Here is a 26,980-nt window from a genome sequence, read left to right on the forward strand (position 1 = left end):
TTGTTCACAAGCTGTTTTATTGAGATCTTTCCACGGTTGAAACACAGATTGAAGAATTATATGAGACATGATACAAATTTTGGCTTGAACTACAGGTGATTCAAAGGTTTAATATGGTATCTACTTTACTCCCAGTATTCCATGTTTCAAACTGATGCTTTAAAGTGTTTTTTTTATTATTTATTAACAGGTTGTTTTGTCAGTTCACCTTAGAAAACCGTTGGTCAGTGTGTATTTTCAAATAATTTACCATAGTGAATTAAGACTACGTATGCTGCACTGTGTACACCTATGTGTATCTTGAAAATGTGTCAGCTTTCAACTAAAATCAAGTTATTTTAGTAACTATATGGCTATAATCTATAATAATTGAGCAATTCAGAACTTCATAACACAGCAGTCAGCTAATGCATTACAGCTCAGTAGCACTGTATGTTAAATGTTAACATTTGAGGGTTTTTAAACAAACACCTACACTAAATAAATAAATAAATAAATATATATGTGTGTGTTCATTTCTTTACCATCACTTCCATTCTTAGACTGTAATGGACGTACAGTTGGAGTTGGAGTTGGAGCTGGAGTTGGAGCTGTACTTTGTTGTGCCTTTGACTGACCTAAAAAAAAAAAATTAAAAAAAAAGTGAAACATTTGATCAAAATAAATCCCTCTAAACAAGCTGACAGACATGCATCAATGCTCAAATGAAACTGTTTATCAGACATCCCACCCTGCAAAAACTTCAGGGAGATATATACATACCAAAAATTAAATGTAACAGTCTCAAACATCCACTTCTGTCAGTGAAACAACACACTACAGACATTAAACTAAATGGTAACATAACTAATCAAATAAAGTTAACTATTAAATAAAAAAAACATTTGTTTTTTATTTCCCCACAAAGATAACTGCGTCGTCAATCATATATAGCACTCTGCGCTCTGAGAGGGATGTGGGACACGAGCAGGACAGAGATCATCATCCTCATGTCTTTGGAACCCGATGTTCCAAAGCAACTGACACTTTTTGTGAAAGGTCTGAAAAGAAAATGTCATCTTCCGCATATGCAAGACATTTAGGCTATTTTTGATGCTGCACTGAGAGAAAGCAAAACCAAATCAGCACCGTATAATATGAGTTATACAAATAAACTTGATGTGCCTTTTCAAGTCTAACAAGCACAATCAGTGCTATTTAGATTTGACATCCAAGAAAAAGGGTATCTGTCCTACAGCCTTTTTCTACAGTAAAGGATGTGAATATAGTAATTAAACGTAAACGAAAGGAAGAAACTGTTATAATCCACTGCAGAAATGGGAGATTTGGGAAAAGAAACAAGAGATTTCATGTCCAGTGGATTAACTAATGAATTAAATAAATGTGTGGAAAATCAGGTGACCAGATTGCAAAACAATACAAAGCTGACAAATGGCTTAAACGTATGGGCTCATGTACCTCTCTCACTCAGCACAAATACAGATGTTTCCATGGCTGTGATGTAACATTTAATTTCACAAAGTAAAAGAGCATTTACCAAAAAAACAAAAAACATTTTGGCGTTCTACCACCATGGTGGCGCAGTTGTCAAGTTAACTGGTATAGCCCTACTTACAGGAGACATGCATGATAATATACCAGGTGTAAACGGTAATGCTTCTTGACTGACCACCTGTGATTAGATTACTGAAAAAGCACATTAATACCAGGTTGAAACCACCTCACTCGATTTCTGGGATATTGTACATAATTTGAGAGCATCAGGGAGCCACTATCAATTTGCGGGAGACTCCGGGATGTCTGCTTTATATAAAAAAAATTATAAAAAAAAAAGAAGTTTCCATTAAATTTGACATGGGTCAAATGTACTCTCTCACCCTCTACATAAGGAGTTGGGTCTCCAATTTTTCCTGGCATCTGGTCGGCAGACTTGAGTATTTCCATGTCCAGTATAACCACCACACGTCTGTGTAGAACAAACACAAAAGCTCAATAATATGCATCAATGAAAATATACTACTGTTCAAATGTTTGAGGTTAGTGAGATTTTTTTATAGAAATTAATACTTTTATTCAGCAAGAATGCATTCAATTTCGCAAAGGTATTCATAATGCTACAAAAGATTTCCATTTCACATCAATACTGTTTCTTTCTATTCTTCAAAATATCCTGAAAAAATGCATCCAGATTTCCACAAAATATTATGCAGCAAAACTGTTTTCAACATTGATAGTAATAAGAAATGTTTCTTGAGCAGCGAATCATCACATTATAATGATTTCTGAAGGATCATGTGACACTGAAGACTGGAGTAATGATGCTGAAAATTCAGCTTTGCTATCAGGAATAAATAGTAAACAGATATTACTATATTTCATTATATTGTTTCACTGTATTTTTGATCAAATAAATGCTGCCTTGGTGAGCATTAGAGACTTCTTACAAAAACATTAATCGAATCTAACTGCCCCCAAACTTTTAAATAGTAGTATAAATAAAGCAGAGAAATTTCAAACAGAAGAAACAGAGCCAGAGAAACAGATCCAAGACCTGAAGACAAATGCTTACCGTCCATCCTTGAGAACATTAGTGACGCTCCTTTTCAGCATACACACACAGTTAGAGGCCAACTGGTTTTGCTCAGCCATGGGATTGAGCTGTGTGGAGAGCATGAATGCTGCATGCAGGGGACAAACAATATTAAAAAAAGACATGGTTTAGGACTCCCTCTCTCATATTTGCATGTTTTAGAAAACCTGGGGTTTACATCCCAATGACATGAGCAAAATACTACTTTCAACAAATATCACTCACTCGTAACTTTAAAGTCACGCTGCTTATCCAAATTATCTCAAATAGACTATTCAACTTTCAAACACATAAGCACCGAACATGGACATTTAAATGCTTATGCAACAAAAGTATTAGAGAAATATATGGCTTTGGTGCTGATGATCAGTAAGCAAAAAGCCGTTTCAGAACAACATCCAAAAAAACATCCTTCTGCACATGAAAATTACAATGTATTTTAAGGACAGACACCAAATTAAACACACAAAGGCATCTGAAAATTGATCAAACTTACAGGACATAGTGTGCATCCCATCACTCATCATGAGACGGAAACGGGATAGGCCATTTCCCCCATCAATCTTGCGGATGTTCTGAAGAGAATATTCAACATTTTACAGTCTAACACTAAAGATAACTAGAATGGAAATAAATGGTCTGGTGATTTTTTTTTTATACATTTTTTTTATTCCCCTCAGAAATCACATAATTGTCATTGTCTACAATATTGGTCTTCACATCCTGCCATACTATGGCAAGCCGTTTTAAAATTGTATCATTTTAACCGCTATTTTCATGCTACTAGTACTTATTTTTTAGATACTAGTATCTATTCCATTAAGTACTAGTACTTATTCATTAGCTACTAGTGCTTATTCTTTAGCTACTAGTGCCTATTCTTTAGCTACTAGTGCTTATTCTTTAGCTACTAGTGCTTATTCTTTAGCTACTAGTACTTATTCATTAGCTACTAGTGCTTATTCTTTAGGTACTAGTGCCTATTCTTTAGCTACTAGTGCTTATTTTCTAGGTACTAGTGCCTATTCTTTAGCTACTAGTGCTTATTCTTTAGGTACTAGTGCCTATTCTTTAGATACTAGTGCTTATTCTTTAGGTACTAGTACCTTTTTAAAGATACTAGTACTTATTCATTAGATACTAGTTCTTATTTATTAGATATTAGTACTTATTCATTAGATACTAGATTTTATTTATTAGATACTAGTAGTTATTCCAATAGTGACTAGTTCTTATTTATTAGGTACTAGTAGTTATTCATTAGATACTAATACCTATTAAATAGATACTAGTAGTTATTCATTAGATACTAGTACTTATTCCAATAGGTTCTAGTAATTATTCTTTTGTTACTAGTAACAATTTTATTTTATTTTTTGCCATTGACTTCTATGGGGATCTGTCATTCAGATATCAACTATTCAGTTCTGACTAGTATATTCCAATTGTGACTAGTACGTATTTATTAGATACTAGTAGTTATTCATTAGGTACTAGTACTTATTTTTTAGATACTAGTACCTATTACTAGATACTAGTATGTATTCAATAAATACTAGTACTAAGTCATTAGATACTAGTACCTATTAAATAGATACTAGTACTTATTCAATAGATACTAGTACTTATTCAATAGATACTAGTACCTATGTATTAGACACTAGTATCTTTTGTAATTGTTACTAGTAACTATTCTTATTTTACTAGTCACAGCTGCTTTTTTACTCGTCTTATGTTATGACTAGTCAGAACGGCCACTGTAGAGTAAAATTAAAAATCTTACTAGTAAAATTAAAAATCTTACTAGTAACATTTGGAATAAATACTAGTATCTAATAAATAGGTACTAGTATCTATTAATAAGTACTAGTAGCTAATTAATAAGTACTAGTATCTAATGAATAGGTACTAGTATCTAATGAATAAGTACTAGTAGCTAATGAATAAGTACTAGTAGCTAATGAATAAGTACTAGTATCTAATGAATAGGTACTAGTATCTAATGAATAAGTACTAGTAGCTAATGAATAAGTACTAATATCTATTGAATAAGTACTAGTAGCTAATGACTTAGTACTAGTGTTTATTGAATACATACTAGTATCTAGTAATAGGTACTAGTATCTAAAAAATAAGTACTAGTACCTAATGAATAACTACTAGTATCTAATATATGTACTAGTCTAGTCACAATTGGAATACATACTAGTCAGAACTGAATAGTTCAGATCTGAATGACAGATCCCCGTAGAAGTCAATGGCAAAAAAATTAATTTGTTACTAGTAACAAAATAATAGATACTGGTCACTCTCGAAATAAGTACTAGTATCTATTTAATAGGTACTAGTATCTAATTAATAAGTACTAGTGTCTTTTTAATAGGTACGGGTATCTAATAAATAAGAACTAGGCCTAGTATCTAACGAATAGGCACTAGTACCTAAAGAATAAGCACTAGTAGCTGATGAATAAGTACTAGTACTTAATGGAATAGATACTAGTATCTAGAAAATAAGTACTAGTAGCATGAAAATAGAGACTAGTCGGTTTAAATTATTAAATGTTAAAACGGCTTGCCATATCACAACACCATCCCAAGAATATAAGGTGATGTAACAAAATAACTTTAATAACTTGCAAACAGTGTGCAATGAATCTAATAGTTACCACACATTGAAGAACAGGGTTGCTGACTTCAACTCCTTTAGTCAGGGACTGAAAAATAAATAAAAATAAAATAGTACACAATCCAACACTTTCACTCATATAACGTTAAATCAGATCAACATTAGTAGTGAATTCAGACATCTGCCTTATTCCACACACATTCAAAACTCGGGGAAGAAAACCGACCACATGATGAACCATTTTCCATCTAACGTTACAATGTCTGAGATTGTTTTTATATGTTCTGCTCAGTATCCGCTGCTGCAAGTGCATTGAGCGGATCATATAAAAACTATTGCGTCTCTGCATTGCGTTGACACGTTTCATCCACGATTTTAACATTGTTACCGTTCACACACATGTAATTATCGAAAAGGGTAACGTTAAGTGCAATAAACAAAAGGCAATGGTAAAAGTTTGATTTTATCTCACTGTCACAGTCCGAAACCGTAGAAAATCTCGCTGGCTAACTCACTTAGCAAGCTTTGGTCTGCAACGGTTGAAATAATGCTGCGGTCTTATTCTTACCTCAATTGCCCCTTCTGACAGTCTAACAGTCATGTTTTCACAAAAATATGGCGAACGAAAGATTAAATGTTGTATTGACAAAAGATCACAACCGTCTCTGGTCCTCAGCACTTTCCTGTCTCCTCGCGCCAACTTACACCAAACGCGCGAAAGTGCGATTCGCGATGACGCGTTTCCCGTTTCGATCTACTTCCGCTGAACGTCAAACATAAATATAACATACGAGCCTTCTTGAAGCGGACTATTTTTTTTATTTTTTTATTTTTTTCAGTAAGTTTTGCGAGTCTGAAAAATATTTGTAATAAATTTGTTGTGAGGTTGTAAACTATTTAATGTGTCTAATGTTTGTTTTATTTCAAACAAATGTTGTAACAAACAGTTGCATTCAATGCCACAAGAGCAATTCACTGTCACATTATTGACAAAATTAGCTGCCAGACATTAGCTAAGCTCCCTCTTTTTGTTATTTCAAAATATTTATGCATAATTTAATTTAAAAATAAGAGCCATGTACAGTATATGGTATTTTCTTAATAAACTAAATAATTGCAAATGTCTTTCTGAAAATAAAAAAGCATATCAAATACATACATTTCATACACCCGTTTTATGTTAAAATAGGTTTCTAAATCCTTTCAAAATAATTATATAACAAATGCACAATTGTTTCTTTTTTCAAGTCCACAATGTGTTCTGTTTAAAATGGCTAACTGTAATAAATCATATGATGTATTATAATAAAATATTTTTTTCATTTGAATTTAAAACAAAGTTGTTTCCCCTGCAGCATATATAAGAAAAATTGACACTCAACAAACCTACTTTGTGTTCAGTCATGTGACAAATACAATTTAATTTATCAAAAATAGTAGATTATTGAATTGTGTGCTGTACATTTTTACCAGTATTTATAAAAAATAGTAATAATCTGAAGCACGTTTGTAAAATCGCATAAACTGCTGCACAATTGATTTCTCTGTTAGCAGAACTGCAGATTGTTATGTTATCGTACCTGAAACAAGCAATATTTCACTAAAATAAAATAAAATCAAAATGATAAGGTTTTCAATAACATAAGAGTGAGCAAACAATTTTCATTTTTGGGAGAACTATTAACCCTTTAAATAAATACACTTATGAGGCACTTAGGAATTTCTGTTCAAATTTCTTTAATTAAAAAAAAATTATGACTTTTTAACAAGATTAGCAAGGACATTTAGAAAAACATTTTAATTTACATAGGGGGAGTAATTTCAAATTATCTTATAGACCTCAATGTACGTTTACAAAATATGTCCTTAATTTGCCTCCCAGTGGGGACCAACTATGCAGTCGACAATCACTTACGGACAACTACTTTGGATGAACTTCAAAAGATAGTGGCTTGTCATTAGTTTTATCTGAATTTCCAGAGGTTGTGACCACAGTGGATGCTCCAGGGTTTGGGTTGGAAATTACTCCCAGAAAAAATGGCGTTTGACTCAAGTCATCCATTAGGGCAAAGAAAAAAGGCTGATTGACAGTAAATGAAGGGTTGGAACGTGAGATGACCACACTTGTTGCAGCCGCTGCCTCTGCCCCTTCTTCGTTTATCTCAATACTGGACATATGCTGCACTCTGGACACAAACAAGGGGCCATCTGAGATGCGGTCCAGCTTCGGGTGACTAAATAGCATTCCTAGACCTGGATTACAGTAGAATTATATATTTGTTAGCATACATAAATAGAAGAAATAGTAAAATGACTGTGAATCCAAAGTGATCTCCTTGGATTATCATGGGGCAACTGGAAATACAGTAGATAGTATAGATACATAATATTAAACTATATTTGCCACTAATGAGTCATAATGTGCATGCACTGGATGCAAGACATCTTACCCATGCTTGTCATGGCCTCTTGGAGTTCCTGTTTGAAATCAAGTTTGAATTTTGGGAGTTTGACTTGCATGTTTCTTTCTCGTGGTAATCGAATATACAGATCTGAGATATTGAGCTTAGCTGAAATGGCTGACACATTCACATGTCCAGATGTTGGCATTACCACTAGTAGACTCCTGTCACCTTTAAAGGGGAATCGAGCAACCTGTAGAGGTCAAAGTGGAAGAAAAGGTGAGGTAAAGAGATTTAATCAGTGCTATTTATGAAGTAGCATCTTAAAGGCAGTAACCTGGGCATCCAGCTCATGGTGGGTGAAAACGCTGAGAGGATACTTTGGCCCAAGCATCATGTCCACATTAACAATCTTGTTTTCATCTATGTAGAAGAGCTCAGTTGAGGTGAAATGAGGGTCAAAGCGGGTGAGCCACTCTCCTGTCAGAGAGAAAATAAGACTTTTTTATTTACACTTGTGAAATAACAAGGGAACAATAATGCAACAAATCTGAGTAATGCGAAACCTCTGATGTGACTCACTGAAGCACAAGAGGAAATTGCTAAATACTTGCTGGTAACAGGTGTTTGTTCTGACCTTTGTAGTGCATAGCATTGATCAGCATCATAACAGTGCTGGAAGGGAGACTGGACAGAAACTCTGAGATGTGCCCATTTGTGGCTTTCTTAACCCATTCATTGATCTCATTAACATCAGTCAAAGTGGCCGGCTCTGAGTCATACAGTTTCTGAGAATCGTCCATGAACTCCTGTTTTACTTTAAATCCTGAGGGGAAAAAAGAAAACCATTCATAGCTTTGCATAGTATGGTAATTCATTGTTCCTCAAATATCAACTAAGATTTAGTCCCCAAAAAAATGCCCAATCCTATTTCAAACAAACTTCAAAGAACAAAGAAATCAAATAACCTATTTGCTAAGATTTGACAAGCTAAGATGGGAAATTATGACATTGGGCTGCTCAGGACTAGGCTTCAAGTTTTCCATATGTCCATGGTTGATAATATGATTTATTTTTTTAATTACTAACCAAATAAAGGTAAAAAATATCTTTGGATACCTTACCACTTTTTTTTTTTTTAAGTCTGTCTTCGATCGATTGATCTATCTATCTATCTATCTATCTATCTATCTTTTTAGCTTTTAAAACTACTAAACTAAAACTTAAAACTATTTCAAACTTAAAACCTTCAAACTTAAAGCTGTTAAAACTACTTTAAACTTTCTGGCTTTCTCAAGCCAATATCAAAATTTGTCTACAAACTTTTTAATCTAGTTTAAAATAAATGAATATATCTTGAATGTACATATTAAATATGTTCATGTGTGAACTTCAGGGGAAATTACTTCATAAATGCACTAATGCATAATACACATGATTTTAAGTGACCTAAATATACACACAAAAAAACTTTGGAGGGCCACTGTATAGACCTGCATGCAATTGCTGACAATGCATATGTTTGGTGTAAGCTTAATGTGCGTGTCTCTCACCAGTTTGCAGATAGATGCGGCTGGCGAATGACAGGCTCCTTTTGCGGAAGTTGCGCAGGAGGCCGCTGAGGGCAGTCTGGTAGCAGGGCACTGCGTCTGCATGCAGGTGGTGTAGAAGCAGCTCTTCCGTCTCATTCGTTGCTCCTGAGATTCAGATAAACAACAAGACTGTCTCAGTGTTTTTAATATGTATGCGTGCAAAAACAGAACAGAAACCAAAACATTTGCTATTCTCTGAGTCTTTTGTTTTTATTGTAGATTCCAGACTTACCCAGCGCTAGCTGTGAGAGTGCAACGGACAAGCTAAGAGGGGAAATGATGAGATTGGGCTGCTCACGACTAGGCTTCAAGTTTTCCAGGAACCAAAGGCCAAGCTTCATAATGCCATTGCCTATGGTCCGTTTAATCTGTTGGCTAGACATTTCCCCATCACAGAGCGAATCAAGGTCCTCCTCAGAGGAGCCCTCTTTCTGCCCAGGAGAGGGAACCGTGGCTGAAGGATCTGCTTCCAGGCCATCTGGAGCACCCGTGTGTGCTTCTGTTAAGGTGGGGTCAAGAGTGCCCTTCAAATCCTGAGAGGGACAATGCGATTGGAGTGTCAAATGTCTAAACGTGTATACCCTTAAGGATGAGCACTGAGCATTGTGGGTTCTTACTGATATGGGTTTACTTGGCATCAGTGGGATGAGAGGAATTACAGGATCCCCTCCATCTTCTGGTTCAGTCGCATCTTCCTGCAGTGAAAAAGAGCAATTCATGGAATTTCAATGGAATAAAATCATTTGAAAATAAAAAAACAATATAAGATCTGTTGAGTGCTTTACCGTCCAGCCTTGCTTGGCATAACAGAGGAGGAGGAATGCCAGAAAACACAAGTTCATGTTCTAAAAGAGTGTCTAAAAACCAAAGAACATACAACTTATAAAGTATTTGGAATTATTTGGTTGATTTTTTTCATTAGTCACTGGTCATTTGTTCAAAGGTACTCTTCCATTTTACATATTATTATCGATAAAATACATATTAAATCCATAAATACACATTTTGAGATTTATTGTTAAGATGTTAACACAAGAAGCACCCTCACACATATCATTTATTGATGACCGAAAATATTTTCACTCCCTCACTTCCACAGAAATCCATAATCCAGCAACTGGCATTAAAATCTGGCAATAAATTACAAATATAGACGTGAACTGATTAACAGCCCAAATTTCAGGTGGATTATTTTTAAATTCACAGATTGTCGAATAATCAATAAATGCTTAACATGGCTAAAGGTCTGTCAGCTGTTGCATAATTCCAGGGTTAAGTCTTTTAAATTTGTTTAAAGCTACAGGTTAAAATAAACTGAGATCACAGGAAATGTTTTATATATATATGTGAAATAAATATATATATAAATATAAATATATGAGATAAAATAAAATAAAATAAAAATAGATATGGAAATGTTACAGCATTTTACTACTAATACTCTTCTTGCACACAAAATGTGTATTTTGAAAAACATATTTTATCAAAACATTCTTATGGGAATTAAATGATTATTAATTTATTATACTTCAAATATACACAAAGATGAAATGTACATATTTACTAACCCAAAGAGCTGGCAATAGAATCAACTTCTATATTCCAACACAATATCTTGCTAATACATTGCAAACTTAATAACAACTAAAATGTATACAAGACAAGAAACAAAACTGTGTGCTTACCGCGCAGATCTCCAGTTGTGGGATCCAGCCCTGATTTAGGAAAGAAACGCACAAAATAGGCAATGGGAAAATTCTTGGCTTGGGGGTTGGCACTCTCAGAGCAGGCAGTTACATTTCAACTTTCATTGATCTTTACCTCATGTAGTCTTAGTACATACCTCTTCATAGATGTAAATTTTGAGAGACCTTGGGGTCAAACATCAAACTCGAGTGTGTAGATTTGTGGATCTGTGAAGTATGGAGTAGGGTATAAACTGGTACTGTATAGTTTGCTGAGCTGCTGACAGTGAATGTCAGACACTGAGTTTGAGTAAAAAGCTGCATAAGAAAAACTGCACATAAATGAGGAGGAGATGACAAGTCAGCTCTGCCAATACTGATATTAATATAGACTGTTATTGGATAGAGAGGGCTTTTATATTGCTTTCTTATATGCCACACAAACAAACCAGTGGCATCTGCCAAGATCTCCAAATTGAGAGGAGTTGAAAAGCAGTGCGTTGCAAACAATCAAATGGACTTTGTCCTATCAGAATAACCTCTCCGGTGGGTGCTCTGGTTCTAAGCACGAAAATCTACAGAGCGAACCGGACAACTGGTCATCCCACCCATTCATCAACGAGGAGGTCATTCAATCGCCCCATCCGAATTGTTTTTCAGTTGACAAAAGAAAATACAAGACAAGTTTATTATCTATTTCTTTTACTTTAAATCATTGAAAAGGTTCATTTTAGTCAGAATATAGAAAAAGGTTACATTTTAAAAAGAAAAGTACTCACAATGGAATACAAAAGAGCAATGGCCAATGTGGTTTCAGACAATGTGTTGCTTGTGTTATATCAGGCAGATGTGTGTCAAATCTCAAATGGACAAGATATTTAGCATGAATTATAGGAGCATCAAGCTGTTTGAGTAAAATACAACCAATTGTATTTTTAAATACTTATAAGGAGTCAGATATAAAGCAATATCCACTTTTCCAAATTGTCTGACTGTACAGGATTCACTGAAAACCTCTACTTGGTAACATAACATAATGTGCTTTACAAAATGAAAACTTGAACACTAATCAGTCTATTTCAACACATTATAATAAAGGCCTGAACTTCTATCAGAACACATAATTCTCAAGCCAAATCTCCAAACTTGGCAGCTAGCAGGTTTCAGAAAATATAGAGTGGTGAATTAGAGAGTCAGTAACGCTTGTTTTAGAAATCTGAATAAATTCTCACTACATATTCTAACATTATATATGGAATGTCAAGAGACAATGTTTTATATAAAGCATTCCAGTAATAAATTAAATAGGTTCGATTCTAGTTCATATCTATTCAAGGATGTTGCAAAAAAGTATTCTTTTAGATAATATTAGGCTCAATAAAGATATACATCTTATATATCATTAATATATAAATGTGTATGTATATACAAGCATACATACAGTATGTTGTGTGTAAAATGTAACATGTCACTTGACCTGGGTTTGATGTGACAAACAAATGAATGAATACATCATCAATGTTAATAAAGCATCAAATTGATCTAAATAGTAGAGATACATTTTAAATGTCAGAGGGCCCAAATTCAGGATTTAGGACCACCCCGTTGCATATTAGGTGTTTACACTCTTAGTCAGTGTACAGTAACAGAACGAAGAGTCATCTTAAACTTGACCAAGGTCACATTGATCACATTTGTTTAGTTCATTATGCTCCAATGACGTGGATGTAAAAACGTACAGCGTAGTATAGAAAAGAGTGCCAAACATGGTGCACTATAAACGTCTACCATGAATACTGCATAGTTGCTGAGCAAGTCTGGTGAATCGAATCATGATATGATCAACATAGTCTAACCTGTGATTCTCACAGTGTTGTTTTTGGTGATTTCACTCGTCTAATGGAAAGTGTAAATGCTACACTAGAACCACACTTGAACTTTCCTGAGCAGCTCATCTCATGTATGCATCTAAGAGTCCATTCATTTGACTTATTGAAGAGAATTTACAGAGTCGATTCTTACATACAAAGCAGCTAGTGCAGTTATATCACATGAACCCTAAAAATCATAAAAAAGACAATTCTTATGATTGTATGAATCAGAGGCAATATTCAGTTTTGGTCACTTACTAAAGAGCAAAGTTGCAAGTTATTTTTCAGCGAGGTTAATATGGAAATATCAGGCTTGCTCCTTCTACGACTAAAAACCGATTTCTTTGTGCATGGTTGGCAAGATTGTTTCATTCTGGGGAAGGAGCCAAAAGTGGCACAAGGAATATATTAAAAAAGCAACACAACACTAGTTAGTTTAAGCCAGCAGCCTGATGGCACCGTTGTCAGAGCCGAGCAGCAGAAGCCTCTTGGTGGGCAGCACAGACAGACTTGTGAGAGTCCCACGAAAGTTCTCTGAGCTGAGCTTGGTGGATCCCCCCAGGTTGGCTGTGCTGTCCAGAATGGAGTACACCCCGATCTTGTTGGCAACAGTTCCTGCCACAATCTCAGCACCGTAAAGATCAAATGCATGTATGGGGTCGGAGGGAGTCCTGTACTGGTGTAGTGGCTTGTGCTCCACATCTTTCCAAACTGTCAATGTGTGGTCAGATGAAGAAGTAATGAGCAAATTTCCATCGGTTGCCTACAAAATAAAATAAAAATCACTGTCAAGTAACAAACAGGTGGGGAAGTGTCAGCATTTATTAAACGACCCAGTACTTGATTTTTACTTGCCCTGTCAACATTTTCACTGGCCCAACTATTAAAGAATGATCAAAAGTTTGGGGTCAGTTAGATTTGTAAATGTTTTTGAAAGAAGTCTCTTACCAAGGCTGCATTTATTTGATCTAAAATATACCTTTTTTTCAGTATTCTTTGCAAGTTTAAAACAACAGCATTTATTTGAAATTGAAATCTTTTGTAACATTATAAATGTCTTTACTGACACTTTTGATGAATTTAATGTATCCTTGCGGATTATTTAATATTATTAATTACAATCTTACTGACCCCAAACTTTCCAAGTAATTTTTTTGCAAAAATCTGGTATCCAGCCAGACAACATTATCTTGTTGACTAATCAGCAGAAATATAAGAGTGTCAGAAGAAATGTCAGAAAAACAAACTTTTAAATTCATAAAGGCAAAAAAAAAAATAAAAAAAATGGATGTACCAGATCCAGCCCAAAACTCCCTCACACTTGCCCCGGGGCAGCAGGAACCCTGCTAAATATTGTTGAACCCTGCTAAGGTTCATCCATTTCCTAATAGAGTCAAGAATAATAAAGTAATTGTGCGGCAATCTGCAAGGCTCATAGATTTTGTCCTAATGAGTAACTCATGTCTATATTTGCCCAAACATGGGCCTCTGGTGGCAGAGACAGACCTTTGACCCCACAAATCAGGGTTAAATAAAGTTTGCCTAGTTCTAGTCGCTTGTTGACTGCATCTGAACAAACCAACACAGTACACGTTTTACTCATCATACTGAAATTCTAAATATTGATGTGAATCAAGACACTGAAACCAAAGAAAAAACAGGAATGTAGTCCATTTCCCATAATCCACTCGACCCTCATGATTTCTGGTTCATACAGTAGATGTAATCCTGTACATTTGGACTAATAACTCATGATGTGTGCTAGAGATGTAAACAATATGATTCACAGTTTTTATGAACAGTCTGTATCCTTATTACATAAAATTCCCTAATATCAATACAGGCGCAATAATTGTTTACAAGCACGTGAACTGCAAAAACATCAAAGGACATTAGAGCATCGTATGCACATCTTAAATTACACATTAACCAAGGACATGCATACTCACTTTCATTTGCAGTATATCTCCCTCATGACCAGTCCAGCCTCTTAGCACCAGACCTGTTCTTGCATCCAGCAGCACTATGAATCCAGTGGAGAAACCTGCCGCCACAGTGCGTCCCCCCGGACTGACAGCCAGGCAGCGGATCAGCCCAGCACTCATGTTACTGTAGGCTAGACGGAACTCATGCTGTCAACAGAGAAATAAGAGAGTTCTAACTGGCAATCATGAGCATTGCAGGAAGGAAAACAACAACAGCCTGGCCACTATAATGACTGATAATAATAATCTAAAATGACTGGATGACAGAGGACTGAGCTGTACCTGCAAGCCAGGTTTGCGCGGGTCTATGAAACGCAGCACAGAATCAGCGCTAGCAAACACTACGCTGCAGTGAGGAGCAGGCATAGTGGTGACAGCTGTGATAGGGTTCTTCCCATCCAGAGGTTCATTACAGCGTATATTCGTACCTAGTCATATGAAAGAGAGAGCCGAACAAGGAATCATGTTAAATCTGTTGGTCTGACAGACACAGTCAAAACACACAATCTGTACAAGAAATGTAAACTTCTCTGTAATGGAAGTTGTAATGTATACGTTGTGTAAATGTAATGATTATACTAATAATAGCATTCTGTGATGGAAAAGACAGTTGTCTGTAATAAAATGGCATACTTCTTTGTCTTCCTATGGCTAATTTAACAGCTATCATTTTATGTATGCGACATGCGCAAAAATTTTCATACTTTTTGCAAAATTACAGCTTAATTGGAAATTTTGCAAAACATATATCACATCTCATATTTCACTGGTGACACTAGAACAGTTGTAATTAAAACAAATTTGGTATAAAACTATTTCACACAGTAAATATTTGAAATAATTAATGAAAAAAATATTTAAATATTAATAGATGTATTGTAAATTAAATGTTTGTTGATTTTTTTATTGTTAAATTAATCATTCATATTTTAATGATGGAATTTCAAAGTTTAAATTTGTCTTTGCATAAATCTAAATCTAGCAAAAACTAATTAGTGAAGGCATGAGAAACACAACATGTTACGCTCATATAAAAAAAAATAAAAAAAATAAAAGGTTAATCAAACAAAAATGAACTATTAACATAAAGTATGCCACAAAAGGTTAGTAATACTACAGATGCTCAAATTAACAGTATTATTACTTCCTCACCTGTGAATTGATCCCACAGATGCACAGTACCATCACAGCTCACCACTTCCTGTAAGGCCTCTAGCTGGCCAACATAAAATACAGATTTGCGGTGCTCTGCATACGTGAGTCGGGGTTCAACCTCTCGTGTGCCATCACCGTGGTTATAAAGCGGCCACAGCCTTACAGTTTTGTCTTTACTCCCAGACAGGAAGTAGTCCTCCCCTGCTAGTGGAGCCAGACATTTTGCAGTGCCGGAGTGACCCAAGAAACTCTGAAGACGGATCTGGTGGAAGTGGAAGTGCTTGTCCTGCTGGTTAAGGCCGATCTCATACTGCCAGTATGCAAGCCAGTTACCCTGCAGGGAGCGGCTGCTGCGAGGGAGGTCCTGTTTCAGTGCGCTGTCCTCGGGAGTGGGTCCCAGGACCCAAGAGTATGAGGAGTGTGAGAAAGAAGGTCCAGCTGAGGAAAGTGCATTGCTGGCTAGACTCGTCTGGGGAGCATTGCTACCGTAAGGTCGTGTCCATGTTTCCAAAGAGGCCAAGTTTGGACTCCCACAGGCTTCGGTGTCCCGGAGTACCTGGATACGGTTTCCCACCAGATGACTGCCAAAGGTTCCTGACTCAGGCAGGATGTCTCCACCTAGTGGTGTGGAAGTGGACGAGGGAGCAGGGAAGGGACTGCGACCCATATGGCGGCTCATACTAGGAGAGAGGCCTGTAGCAGATGTTCTTTGTCCTCCAACTAAGTTGGCTTCTGGGCTACCTGGACTTGCTCGTTCATGATATGATTGGGCAAGACTCCAAACTAGCTCATGATTAAGAACCAGTTTGCGAATCGCTGCATCACCTTAAAAAAAAAACAAGTGAATAGAACACCTTTATCAATGCTTACAAGATGTGCTTGTCAAGCTAACCAGTAGAAACGTGTTTTACCAATGAGACAGTAGAAAGGAATGTAAGATGCATAAGCCATTTCAGGATTAAACACAGCCTGAAGTTCCTCCAAAACCCCAAGCTCACAAGTAACCTCTGTTCCATCTGGAATGCACACGTCTAGGTATGTGCAGTCTCCAACCTCCCTGCGTGGGGCACTTCCCATCTGCACATAAAGAATATTCATTTATATCACTATATATATTTTTAGTTGTTTATGAATCAGACCACAAATTGCAATGGCCAAGTATTAAAGGGATAGTTCACCCAAAAATGAAAATTTTGTCATCACTTTACTTACCCTCAAGTTGTTCCAAACACTTATGAATTTTCTTTCATTTAGAAAAATATGGTTAACCAAACACTTGATGGACCCAATTGACGATATATACACACGTATATACACTATGGAAGTTAATGGGGTCCATCAACTGTTTAATTTCTAACATTCTTCAAAATATCTTTTGTGTTGAGCAGAAGAAAGAAAGAGGCCTTCTCTGCTGGCTTAAACACTATCAGAATCACTGACTTGTGTTTTAAAAAAAAAATTTTCATGAACGAGTATTGAATTATTCCCGATAGTCAATTATCTTAATTTCATAGCTTTTCTCTTGGTTGCGCTGCTTCCAGTAGTATATGTTTATGTTAGAGCTTTTATCCAATCATATTTCAGCCATCATGTGTTGCCAGGGTCTAACAAATCTGCCTTGAGGCCTTCAGAATCCAAAGTGCGGGTGCCTGTAGCTTAAAATGAAAGGCAATGAAACTGCTGCTTTAAACAATCAGATAATCAATCAGATTTAATCAGCCAATCAGATTTCGATTAGACTACAACGGGGCCATCTAGCAGGCATACAATAACATTGGCAATTTCACGTCCTTTGATTGGATGGTCAGAGCGCGTAGTCAGAGTCACAACTAACAGTAAGAGCAAGCAAACCGCATCTGTAGCGAACTGCATAAAATAAAATGTATTCCTGTAGATTTAATAGTTTTTCTACCTCTCCTCAACCCCCAGCAGTTTCAAACCCACTGGGAAAAAATCCTTTATTCAGCCTTCTCCAGCTTAATGCAGAGTCACGGAACTCTATTCCTTCTGTCACGGGTAAAAACAGAACTTACTGTAATGTATGCCATGACTGATTTTGAAGGCAAAAGTTAAAAAATCTGGGTGAGAGCATGGTGCAGATGTACACATCGTCATGTTTGGCGGAGACTGTCCTGCCCTGTGTCCACTGCTTCTGTCGAGCGGACATTCTCAGCCCTAAAGCGAATTAAACCTTATGCCAGAAATATGTCTGGACAGACTCGACTTTCAGCATTAGCCTCCATGGCGATAGAAAAGGTTGTTAGGACTGAAACGCACAGATAACCTGTACAACAGAGTAATTGAAGTCGTCTTGAGGAAAGAAATTAGGATGGATTTTGTGTAAAAAATAATCAGTAGTTTTGGTGAGTATAATGCTTTTTTGGTCCCCGTTTTTTCTGTGCTGAATATGATTTTGTTCTTAATATTTCTTGTAAATTTATGATAGAAATTTCATTTATTTTATTTTTTTCAAACATTCATACTATTGTAACGTCTGAGGAACGACAGACAGAGGAGGCTCAGTTTCTGAACTTTTTCATTGGAACGCAAGAACAACTGTACAAACGCATCAGCCTAACTCACTCGCTCGTTTCTCTCTACACGGCCTTTTCCGAACTCACAGCCTAAACCCTATAACTGCCGGTGCAAAATAAAACAGCAATTTCACAACAATTATAAAGAGTCTGTGCGCTACAATATTAAAAGTTATTAATTCAGGTAGGGCACCACTGAAGGCCTAGGTGTGAAATGCACCGCCCGCTACTGATATATATATATATAAAAATATATACTGTATATTCATTCCAGTTCCGTCACCTGTCCTGAGTGTCATTCATGCTGGCCCCAACAGATATATATTGTTGAAAATAAGAATTCATTGTGAATTGCTTGGTTAAATAAAGGTTAAATAAAATAAAAATTGTAAATTGTCTTTGGTTACCTGATTTTGCAGACAGTTCAGGAAGGAGAAAACTTGGAAGAACCTACGGAGAGTTTCTGCCATGTGCTGCTGTACCATCTCTCGGCCAATACGCAGGCAGATCAGCGCCATAAGGCTCAGAGTCTTTAGACACAATGCGGAACGAGTCTGCACTCCACTAGGAAAGCTGAACACAGAGAATAAGCCATTTTAGCCCATGTTGAGCACACAGCTCTGATTCTCATGGGAAGTTTTAACTTCCTGACCCTGACTGATGCACTACAAGTAAGCTTTTACCCCATCTTAGTTGATGTTAACAAATCCAGCAGAGGCAGCAGAACTTCCTGGTTAATCTTCATCAGCATATCCATTAGAGTGGTGTCTGACAGGAACACTATAATCTTCTGAGTGAGTACTGCAGCACCCAAAAGCCCAGCCTCCTTTCGAGTGTTCAAACGGCAAGAAGAAGGTGGAGAGACCTGCAAGTTCGAAGGAAGCAGACATTTTAAAAAAAACTATGAAGAAAAAAATTACCAGCCACCTCTTTACTATTAATCAGTTCAAGCAAATTATTGAAAAATAATTTCTCAATTACAATGAATTCTTCAAGACATCAATAGAGTTTGCCAGTCAACTTTTTCCAAAACTTTTTTTTTTTTTTATAGAAATTTAGATTCAAAAACTTCAGTTACCAGGTAACCAATGTAAGGTAGATATTGGTATGTCAACACTGGTTCTCCATAGAGATGCGCTATGTAAATAAGACACTCGAGAACTGGTCGTGCAGTCTGGTCACCAACAACTGGTTTCTTTTCATATACACTTCCTATGCTCTCAAGGCTATTTTCCTCATTCGTAGAGAGAATGAACTGGTGTTTGTCAAGACCTTAAAACACAAAAAGATAATTTTTAACCATTATGACAAATGTTCAAAGCCAAAACCACCAAGAATCTTAGAATACAGAGATAAATGTCAGTTAAGAAATTGTAGATGTACCTATGTAGCATGAAGTAAGTAACCGCAACAGGTTCCTAGCGATGAATCGCGATGTCAGTGTCGGTCCAAGTTTTGCAGACAGCCATCTGACAGTTTTGCAAACAGTGTCTGGAAAAGATCATGTATTTGTATTGCATAATTCAGGTGTACTGTTCAATATTGTAAAATATTGTCTGAATATTAAAGATTACAATATTAAGCCTTACAAATAAATCAAGTGCATAAAAATGACCAAAAAGATACATCTGTTTTAACTAACCTAACAATATTTTGTGTTCTTTTTCCTCAGAGTCCTCTAAAGTGTCATGTTCAGTCTCTTCTTCCTCCATGTTTTTCTCTGCATCTTCTTGCACAATTCCATTCATGATGTCTCCCTCAAGTGTGGCCACGGTTGCCTCAGACTCCTCTGTGCAGACTGAAAGAGACATCTCTAGACTGGGCACCCTTTGCACTGTAATCTCTCGATCTTCCACTGTCTCCTCCTCATCCTCAAGCTCTCCACCATCCTCACCATCACTAGCTTGCTTCAGGTCCTGACAGCTATCAGCTGATTTTAAACTTGCCCGGTCTCCAATGGACACCTCACTAGCGCTGCTCTTGTCGCTTAGTTTCCCCACACTGAGAGATTCCTGGTCTTGGTCTTTATTTGATGGGCTTTGGTTCTGCTGTTTGGCAGCAAGCATCATTGTTGCTCCAGATGCATTATTATTCACATAAAAGCCATTCTGAAAGTCCTCACCTTCAGTCAGAAAAACCTGGTCATTGAGACTGATGCCTGAGGAGTAATCCACAAGTCCTTGGTCTCCAACAACCCCAACGCCTCCACTACCACCTCCACTACCTCCTCCTACTTTGCCAGAAGATGTGGCAGTAGACGACCTCCCATCCTCACACTCATAGTCCTCCTCTTCTTCATCTAAGGCACCAGCAGCTCCCCTTAAAACTTTTAAGCCCCCCCATTCAGTCCCTCCAGCTGTATTGCAGCTTTCGAAGCCAGTGATGACCTGCAGAACATGTGGAAGAAGGCTGGAAAGAAAGGCCTGCAAACCAAGCCTTACGATAAGCTGCAACACAAAGCAATCTGTGTAGAGGTAGAAGCGGCCTCGAAGGCATCTGGGATTCTCGTACACCTCTACCAGAGGCTTTAGTAGGTACTTGGAGGCATTGCGAGGCCCAAGAACCCTGGACACAGGCTCAAATAAGTACCAGGCTGCATAAACAGCAGTGGACTCCTCTAACATCAAAGAAAGCACAAAGGGTAGAAGAATTTCAAGCCCCTCTGCAGTTATGCCACCCTTTAGAAGTGTCTCCAACTGTTGCCATAAGTTGAAGACAATGTCACGGCCCTGAGCACTGTTAATGGACTCCATCTTGGAGTGGTAGGAGAATATGAATCTATGCAGTGTTGGGAAATATGCTGGAAATGGTAGAGGGGACAGAACAGGACTAAGCAGTTGCCAAGGGTTTGGTGGTGGAAGACCCTCACAAATAGGGTCATATTTGAACAGAAACGGGAGGCCTTGTTGGTGTATTGTGAACATTTCTATCTTGGAACAATGCTTGTGGACCTGCAGAAGAGTCTCCAGTGCATGATGAAGTGGTAATGGAATATCTCGAAGGTTTGTAAAGCATAGCTTCAATACTGCTTGAAACCGATCACTCAGATGTGTTCCAGGACTCAGTCCTCGCAGTTTGGAGGAATAAAAGATCTCAGCGATGAGAACACCCAAGGCTTGCATATCTCTCTGAAAAAGATCTGTGAATGACAGAGGAACTTTCAGTACAGGTCTCAGGTCTTTCTTGTTCATGTCAAGACCTATTGTGTGATGGACTTGGGAATGTAGACCTTTCACCAAGAAGTTGTTGAGCTTTTCTAACTCTTCCAAAGGCTGCAGAGGTTTGAATCCCTCTGGCAGGCTTATCTTGAAATTCTCAAAATTAGAAGCTTCTGGCTTTTTACTAATAGAGGCTGGTCTGTGAAGCATAGATGCTCGAATTCCTGATCCTAGGGTATTTGTGACATTTCCAGGTGTTTCACCAGGGAAAGAACCATGAGAAGGAGACACAACCAAAGAAACACTCTCCCCACTGGTCTTTCCACCACCAGAACCAACCAAAGGAATTGGAATAGAAGAAGATGATGATGAGCCACTTAAGTCAAGGGCTTCCATTGCTTGTTCAAGGTCCTCATCCCTGCCTACCACTGACCAGCCACTGGATTCACATCCTGTTGCCTCTGGGACCAATCCATCCACACCATCCAGCGTGGTTTCAAGTGGTGGAATCTGCCATGTTGTTACGTTCACAGGACCAAAATGAGGAGGTTCTGGAGTTGAATACTGGTAAGGTGCAAGACGAGGTGGGTGAGGGTGTTCAAACAGTTGCACAACTCCGTAGCTGGTGAGATGGGTGTGGTTATCCACCAAGTGCAAGCACACGTTCTTAGCTTTGACTGCTTCTTTACCTGATAGCTTATAGCCAAATGTTAGGTCGATCCAGTGATGCAACTGTTGAGACACTTCTCGACTCTCTAACAGTTGTCTATGCACAGCAATAAACTCTTCGTATGAGTTACACCATGGAGGTACATCAAGGTCTGGCATGTCTGGGTGAATGGAGTGGAATATAGAAGGATCGGTGTAAAATTCTGGGATGCATTCATCTGGGGTCCAACTCTGAATACGTTCCATACTAGCTGGATATTCATTGGGCTCCCACTGGGAACGAACATGGCTACACAGTACAGATTTGGGCGTCTGTCTAGCTTTGTAGACATAATAAGTGATGTCTGACAGAACATCTGAGATATGATGGGGAACATGGAGGTGATCCGACTGTCCTGAGCCACCAGGTACAACAAGTCCACCAATATCTGAGGCAAAATTGCTTCCACCACTTCCATTAGCTGCTGCTAGTGCTTCTTTGGTCATTTCATATGTAAAGTCCAGTTGTTTATCGCCCTTATTCAGACGAAATTTTGACTTCCTGAGATCCCGAAATCTTCCATATGGCACAGTAAAATCGACCACCCAAGGTAAAACAGGGTGATAGTTTGGGTCTCCCTCACGCCTCCCAGCCAGTCGATTTAATTCCATCAAATATTGGAAGTTGCTGACTCGACCGTTGACCCAGTCTAGGACCAGAGATTTGAGCTCATCCAGACAATTTTGACAAAGCTGTTCACTCACACCATTGTTATGACTCTGATTGTCTTTTGCTGTAACACTTGTTGGCACTCTTCTTCCTAATGCATACGGCACATCACTCCTGTATTCTCCAAACTTTTCATAATGTGCCAGTGAGATCTTTAGGCGACTGCAGAGCTGCTCATCGACTGCAATGTCAAGTAAGGAGAGTTCACCACACAATAGTCCTGAGGCATGACATTCGCGCATTGCTATGAGTAGTTGGTACAAAATGAACAATATCTTAGCGTGGCTGTTAGCCAGCTTAGCTGGACTGTAGGTGACAATATCGTGAACAGTGTACTGTGTGTATGGGAAAACTACATAAAGAACCTCCTCTGACTCCAACAAGCATTCTACAGGAAGCACATTTGGACACACACTGTCAGTACTTTGTTTGGGGGATGAGCTGCTGGATGGGAATGGGCAGTCTTTCTCCTTCTCTTTGGCTGGAGAGAGGGACGGTGACACTCGATCGGTAGAGATAAAGGCGGAGCAAAACAGTTTCTGCAAGGCTTGGCGAACAGCATCTATGGCCAAAACAGGTGTCTGCTCAATCAAATCTGCATATGGTTGCACATGATTCATGTAAGCTTCACGCCACAGATTTCTGAAGAAAAGGAATGCAGAGAAAAAACTCAACATAGGATATGACAAGTAAACACTAATTCACCAAATGCTTATTGCTTGGCAAATAATATAAAAATTAACACCACAATATATCGCACAACATCATAATATACAGCATAAAAATGGATATTATGCAATTTGACATTTGCTTAAGATTACATTGAACAGTGTTATTAAATTATTACTGCTTTTAAAGAATAAATTGAATTGAGCATTAGATATGGCAAAGGCAATCTAAATGTAAAAATAGTACAAATGAGCCAGCGAAATTAAATATCCAATTCTAATATCAGCAACAACAAAAAAAGACATATAGTTTGATATACATCACAATAGAAGATGATTTTTAACAGATTGATTTAATAAACAGAATTAAATACAACAATTATGCAAGCATATTATTCTCATAAAAAAAAACATAGGAAAGACAGAGTACTGTACCTTAAATTAGACTGGGATACCCCCTGCATCAGAGTCATGAAAGAGTCCTGAGAGAGTCCCTCCCCATGGCAGCCTGGCTCCCTGGCTATTCGGTATCCTAGTTTACGCTTTCTAAGTCCTTGGATACAAACACGTGTCCAACCAGATGGCAATTTCATCTGAGAGCGCTGGAGAAGTGTGCATATTTCCCCCTCACTAAAGCACTCATATCTTGCACAGCGAGTAACTCTCCTGTTTCTCAGGGCCATTACCCAACGAGTTGGGACCAGGACCACCAGTTCATTGGGTCGCTGACTGGGTCCAGTCTGCCGCTGATCAATACCCAGGTCCCTCTCCAAGGCTGGTGCTATCCACTCCATGATCTCTTTCAGTAAACCAGCCTGTGGCCTTTGTACGCCCCTATAAGAAGCTAAGAAAATGTCAGGAATGACGGAAAGTAAAATAAAAAGCATTGAAGATACTATTTTTTTGTAGACATGCACTCATTGTATACCACATTATGCTCAATCTCATGGCATAAAATAACAAAAATAACTTTATAGGAGACACAAGGAAATGTGTATTATATCCACTGCAAAAGACTGCAAACTTGAGTAATATACTATGGTAAACTTACTTACGCAATGCACGATGTGCAAGTCCGGTGACACATAATAAATAAGTTACTGTAGACCACTAGATGATTTTTAAAAGAATATTTTAAGTGGCATAACTTCTTTAGCGCCATTTTACATTTCAGAAGTAATCCACTCAACACCGTATGACAATAATGCATAGTACTCAAATAAACAAAAAAACATTTAAATGTAACGCTTATGACGTACAGATGTAAATTATTGTAAAATAAAACTAAAATATTGTGACTTCATTTAAAATATTTTACAATTATTTTATTATACAAATAATGTTATTCATATATAACAATTTAAAATGTGATATTTAATAAATGTGGGTGTCCATATGTTTGCACTGTAGACGCTTGCAGATCAAACAATCTTCACTCTAGCAACAACTAATGATTTGTCGAGGGCAGTTCTGATGTCATCACACAAAATGTCATGCATTACCCCGTGACTGTTCTACAATAACTACAATTATAATCACAACATAATAATCCATAACATAATCAACTGGAAAGATCGAGCGATAAAATGCATTACATAAATTCTGTAACATTTTCAGTTCCTCTTCTTAACACTGCCCAGAGGATAAGGAAATAGTGCACTTCTGTCAGTTCTCGCCTGTAAAGTTACATATTCAGGGGAGCACTACTCTATACATTAAATCAAAAGGCAACCTGTTTGGCTGATGTAAATACACAAGCACTACCGTTAAGCAAACATTTAGAGAGGAGACCAGTGCATCTAGCTGTTGTTGTTGCTCACCTCTGCACTGTTTGCTGCTTGTCAGCAACTGAGCTCTGGAACAGCTGCCGTTACGATGCCAAGTCCCATGTTTGCTGGATGTATAAATTGTATTTCCAGTACTTTAAGAACCACCATAACCGCACAATAATTTCCTAAGAAGTCGAGAATATGTTGTTGTCCTCAGAAGCCATAGTGTTGAGTTCAGAGCCTCACGTGACTCTCATCTCTGTGCGTGCGTGCGCTCCCAGACCGTGTGATTCTCAACCCTTAGAACTGTGTCATAATACAAGTCACCGCAATATTATTATATATATTATTATATATACATGGTTTAGTATTATATATATATTATAGCAATGCAAAAAAAAAATTTCGAAGATAGGTTAACGTTTAAGAGAGAAATTCTCAACTCTGATCTGCTTATACCTAAACAATCTTTTAGTGTACTTGGTGCAGTGGGAACATAACTTATCTATAGAAAATAACAGTTATTAAGGAGATTTATACAAAATTTGAATTGTTAATCTTATATTTAAATAATTTTAAATCATCTTGGCTAAGGAACCCTGGTCCATGATGACCCATATAGATTGAGAAGCATTGTTCTATTGCCATGTGAATATAGCTTATGAATGTAAAAAAATAAAAACAAAAACAATAACATCACCATCGAAATCATTGTTTGTGATCTTTATCTGACAGATAAAAATCCAGTGTTTGTCATTCCTGCTCATGGGCGCCCCCTAACGTTACACATGTTTGGTGTCGGACTCGTACTAATTTGACATGACATTTCCCCGCGGTTTCACCATACTGTCTATGGGTTTCACAGACAAGGGAATCAATTTTTTTTTTTAAAACTGTTTTACCTGAAAGCAACTTGACATATTAAAATATGTCAGTGCCATTGTTTTGTCTCAAGATGCACACCACTGTAGGCCTAATGTGTTTTTCTGCCCTAATTGAACTAATGCCAAATCCTGTCGGTGAAACCAGGCCTTCAGGTCCCAGAGTCTAATAAATCTGAGGTGAAGCGTTCAAAATGTGCAGTGTTGGGCGCACAAGAGCAGGAAAAACACTGGGATCGAGAAAATTAAAAGACATAATTGTTGGTTATAAATATATATATATATATATATATATATATATATATATATATATATATATATATATATATATATATATATATATATATATATTCATTTACTGAGCAGCTAATGATAGATACACACCATGTAGGCTATGCCTCTAATGAATCTAATGATAAGGCGATCTAATGCTCAACCTTCCCAGGATAAACCTGCTGCCTATAGAAATCCACTAGAGGGCGTCATGCTATTGTTTCTGGTGTGGATCAAGACCTATGATCAAGACTTGTAACTGACAGTGAGCTGTTGTAATGTTCAAAGACAAAAAAAATAATTAAATAATTAATAAAAGGACCAATTAAAATGTCTGTAGCCTCTGCTATCTTAATTTTCAGTCTAAATTGGCAATCAATAAATGACGCACGAATTTCCACCAACTAATTT

At 37.3% G+C, this 26,980-nt stretch overlaps 3 protein-coding genes across 4 annotated transcripts in view; all 3 read right to left on the bottom strand.

Annotated features, from left to right (window-relative positions):
- Nucleotides 1–5,953, bottom strand: part of rpa1 (replication protein A1) — a 45,006-nt gene extending 39,053 nt beyond the window's left edge. The window contains exons 1-6 of the mRNA XM_082180522.1: nt 5,787–5,953; nt 5,259–5,306; nt 3,087–3,165; nt 2,570–2,678; nt 1,878–1,966; nt 525–617 (exon numbers count right to left, since the gene is read on the bottom strand). Coding sequence (XP_082036648.1) covers nt 525–617; nt 1,878–1,966; nt 2,570–2,678; nt 3,087–3,165; nt 5,259–5,306; nt 5,787–5,819 — 451 coding nt within the window. The 5' untranslated portion in view covers nt 5,820–5,953. The remainder of the gene's footprint in view (nt 1–524; nt 618–1,877; nt 1,967–2,569; nt 2,679–3,086; nt 3,166–5,258; nt 5,307–5,786) is intronic.
- A 985-nt stretch (nt 5,954–6,938) lies between these two features.
- serpinf2b (serpin peptidase inhibitor, clade F (alpha-2 antiplasmin, pigment epithelium derived factor), member 2b) lies at nt 6,939–11,017 on the bottom strand. Its single transcript, XM_082180543.1, has 9 exons — nt 10,898–11,017; nt 9,998–10,069; nt 9,830–9,907; nt 9,445–9,745; nt 9,174–9,317; nt 8,258–8,446; nt 7,958–8,100; nt 7,669–7,873; nt 6,939–7,471 (listed from the first exon to the last, which is right to left on the bottom strand). The coding sequence occupies exons 2-9, from the start codon at nt 10,052–10,054 to the stop codon at nt 7,140–7,142; spliced, it is 1,449 nt and encodes a 482-aa protein (XP_082036669.1). The 5' UTR covers nt 10,055–10,069; nt 10,898–11,017; the 3' UTR covers nt 6,939–7,139.
- Nucleotides 11,018–11,582: 565 nt separating this feature from the next.
- wdr81 (WD repeat domain 81) lies at nt 11,583–25,688 on the bottom strand. Of its 2 annotated transcripts, none has more exons than XM_082180460.1 (12): nt 25,467–25,688; nt 24,082–24,480; nt 20,085–23,620; nt 19,826–19,933; nt 19,521–19,714; nt 19,126–19,307; nt 18,850–19,015; nt 16,820–16,985; nt 15,906–16,733; nt 15,036–15,181; nt 14,718–14,900; nt 11,583–13,531 (listed from the first exon to the last, which is right to left on the bottom strand). In XM_082180460.1, the coding sequence occupies exons 2-12, from the start codon at nt 24,438–24,440 to the stop codon at nt 13,205–13,207; spliced, it is 6,195 nt and encodes a 2,064-aa protein (XP_082036586.1). In that variant the 5' UTR covers nt 24,441–24,480; nt 25,467–25,688; the 3' UTR covers nt 11,583–13,204. The 2 variants fall into 2 exon arrangements, with proteins under 2 accessions (XP_082036586.1, XP_082036585.1); XM_082180459.1 differs by having other exon boundaries at nt 24,082–24,490.
- Between the last annotated feature and the right edge of the window lie 1,292 nt (nt 25,689–26,980).

The sequence above is a fragment of the Leuciscus leuciscus genome (assembly GCF_965113295.1).
Source record: "Leuciscus leuciscus genome assembly, chromosome: 9".
NCBI lineage: Eukaryota > Metazoa > Chordata > Actinopteri > Cypriniformes > Leuciscidae > Leuciscus > Leuciscus leuciscus.